Genomic DNA, 2,359 nt, shown 5'->3' with positions numbered 1-2,359 from the left:
CAAGAGAGCAGAGGCCTGATCAACAGAGTTCTGTCGATAGTCTTTTTGTCCTACAAGTTGGCCTGAAGGAGCTACTTGTTACATAATATGACTAGTGAGTCTTCATATAGTTGACATGTTCCTGGTTAATAAACAATCATCTTTCCTGTGTTGATTTCCCACTGTGGTTTTTAAAAATGTGTAAGCATTTGTCACTGGTGGATGTATTTCATGAAGGTGCTCATATCCTGTAACTAACATTTGTATTTTATTTATTAAGGACAACACACAATCAACTTTTCTATAAATGTGCCAGTGTTAGCCAGTCGGGTAATTTTTAACTGTAGTCTTTTGGCCAGATGATTTTAGGCCATGACAGCAGGAAGCAACAAAAAACATTAATACAAGTTAAAATATACACACCGTAATCAAAAAGACGAGCTGCAGAGCTGCAGAAAGTAACATGGCACTAGGAGAGATTACACATCAACAGTAGCTCCAGTTAATATAAGAAGCCAAGCAAGCATCAGGACATGTTCATACAACTCTGACACCAGTCAGCCATGAAACGCAATAACAAGCAGTAATAAAAACATAAAATAGACTATATCACTCTCTCACTCTCTCATGAGGAAGGTGTTAATACAGCACAGACTAATAAAATGGTATAATATTTAAAATACATAAAATACACAACATGAATGTTTAACTGCTATTTTTATATTAGCATACTGTTATTTTTGATATTGTATCTTTTATCTACAAAGTTCTATTTTTTAATAAGGGTGCATTATATGGAATAATTAGTCTTTCGCAGTTAATATACTTTTAGTTATATTTTAAATTATAGATTATAAATTAGACTATAAAGCTACTCAGTATTTAAGCAGCTGTAAAGTACACAGTCAAAATGAATTCAAATTATTATCAAACCTATACTGCTGGCTTGTTAAGAATCATTGAAATGAACTTTAATTATTTTCAATGTATGTCAATTTAATATGTACACATAGTTGATTGTTCCTCAATCAGAATACTTTCCACGTACAACATATGTGACATAATTTACAAGTTAAAACAACGTATTATGGTGAATGCAGTTGCCAGAGGTTTCTTTCCCTCTGCCATTACTCTACTGAATAAGAGGGGCCCTCCCCACTTGGGCCACTCACCCACTTCTCTACACATTACATAGTTATCATTCCAGTATACATCTTGCACAGTACTTTGCAATATTAATTTTTGCGCTTTAAATCATCCCACTCCATGTGTACTTGTCTGATATTATGTCTTATTTGTATTTTGTATATTATGTGCATAAATGTATATTGTTGTCTCTATTGTACCGTATGTGTCTATGTATAGAAAGTTAACTCCTACCAAAGTTAAAGAATACTTGGCCTATAAATCTGATTCTGATTGTGTATCTGTGTCTCTTGTAGAAAATACAAGAGCAAAGAGTGATGCGTTTGCTGCCCAAAACAACCTGCCGAAATTTGAGTATGTGCTGCATCCCCGCAGCACTGGATTCACCTTCATTGTGGACAGACTACGAAAAGGTTAAACTATTTCTGAAATCATGAAATGTCTACAATAAACATGAGTGATTGGCTTATTATTAAAAAAATATATATTGTTAGTGTGCAGTCAAATGGCAGCATTTCTGCTGATGGGCATTATTTGGTCACAGTCATCATGATGGAAATATTTTATCAGCAAAACCACGGGGAAATGACATGCTTACATGATGATTGTAGTAGCATCAGTGTGGAAGAGATATCATACCTGTTATTTGTCAGAGTCTCAGACCTACGTTTCATCCTACTGCCAGCCATTACAACACCGCTGAGATTCTCATGTTTCCCTATGAGCTCATTCTGGCAGTCCTCCAGAGTTCTTAAATACCACCTCTGGCCGTGCCGTCTCATCCCCCACCTGCCCTCAATGCTGAGCATGGCACTAACTCTCCAAGCAGGTGTTGTGAATCCCTGTGATGTCAACCGACTTAGCCAATTCTCCTCTCCCTCTCTCTGCACTGCTGACTGACATGCTGTGCATGTTGTCTTTGTCCCACGTCCACTGTGGCCCTGTCAGCTCTATTTTTACCTTGGTAGAGCTGAGCTGTACAGGAGCAGGCGCTGGCAGGTGTCACCCTATCCACTTGATATTTCATTCAGCTCTATGTGTGTTCTGCAGATCAATGACAATGGTATAGAGCTCATGATACTTTTGAAAGCAGTCTTTAAGTAAAATAATTGGAAAAGCAGTTTTTCAACAACTCAACCATTTCTTGTCACTTAACAACAGTTTTGATACCTTTTCAGTAGGGTTTCAGACCACAGCACTGAGACGGCTCTTGTCAAAGTCTTTAATGACATCC

General features: G+C 37.2%; 1 protein-coding gene across 5 annotated transcripts in view; it reads left to right on the top strand.

Moving 5' to 3' along the window:
• The window catches only part of LOC116669660 (lysocardiolipin acyltransferase 1), an 18,835-nt gene that overhangs the window by 12,771 nt on the left and 3,705 nt on the right, over positions 1–2,359 (top strand). For all 5 annotated transcript variants that reach the window (XM_032499608.1, XM_032499611.1, XM_032499612.1 and 2 more), the window contains exon 5: positions 1,422–1,538. In XM_032499608.1, coding sequence (XP_032355499.1) covers positions 1,422–1,538 — 117 coding nt within the window. The remainder of the gene's footprint in view (positions 1–1,421; positions 1,539–2,359) is intronic.

Source organism: Etheostoma spectabile, chromosome 20 (genome assembly GCF_008692095.1).
Source record: "Etheostoma spectabile isolate EspeVRDwgs_2016 chromosome 20, UIUC_Espe_1.0, whole genome shotgun sequence".
In the NCBI taxonomy this organism is placed as follows: Eukaryota; Metazoa; Chordata; class Actinopteri; order Perciformes; family Percidae; genus Etheostoma; species Etheostoma spectabile.
The sequence above is the reverse complement of the archived record's forward strand: the minus strand, read 5'-3'. Positions and strand labels throughout refer to the sequence as shown.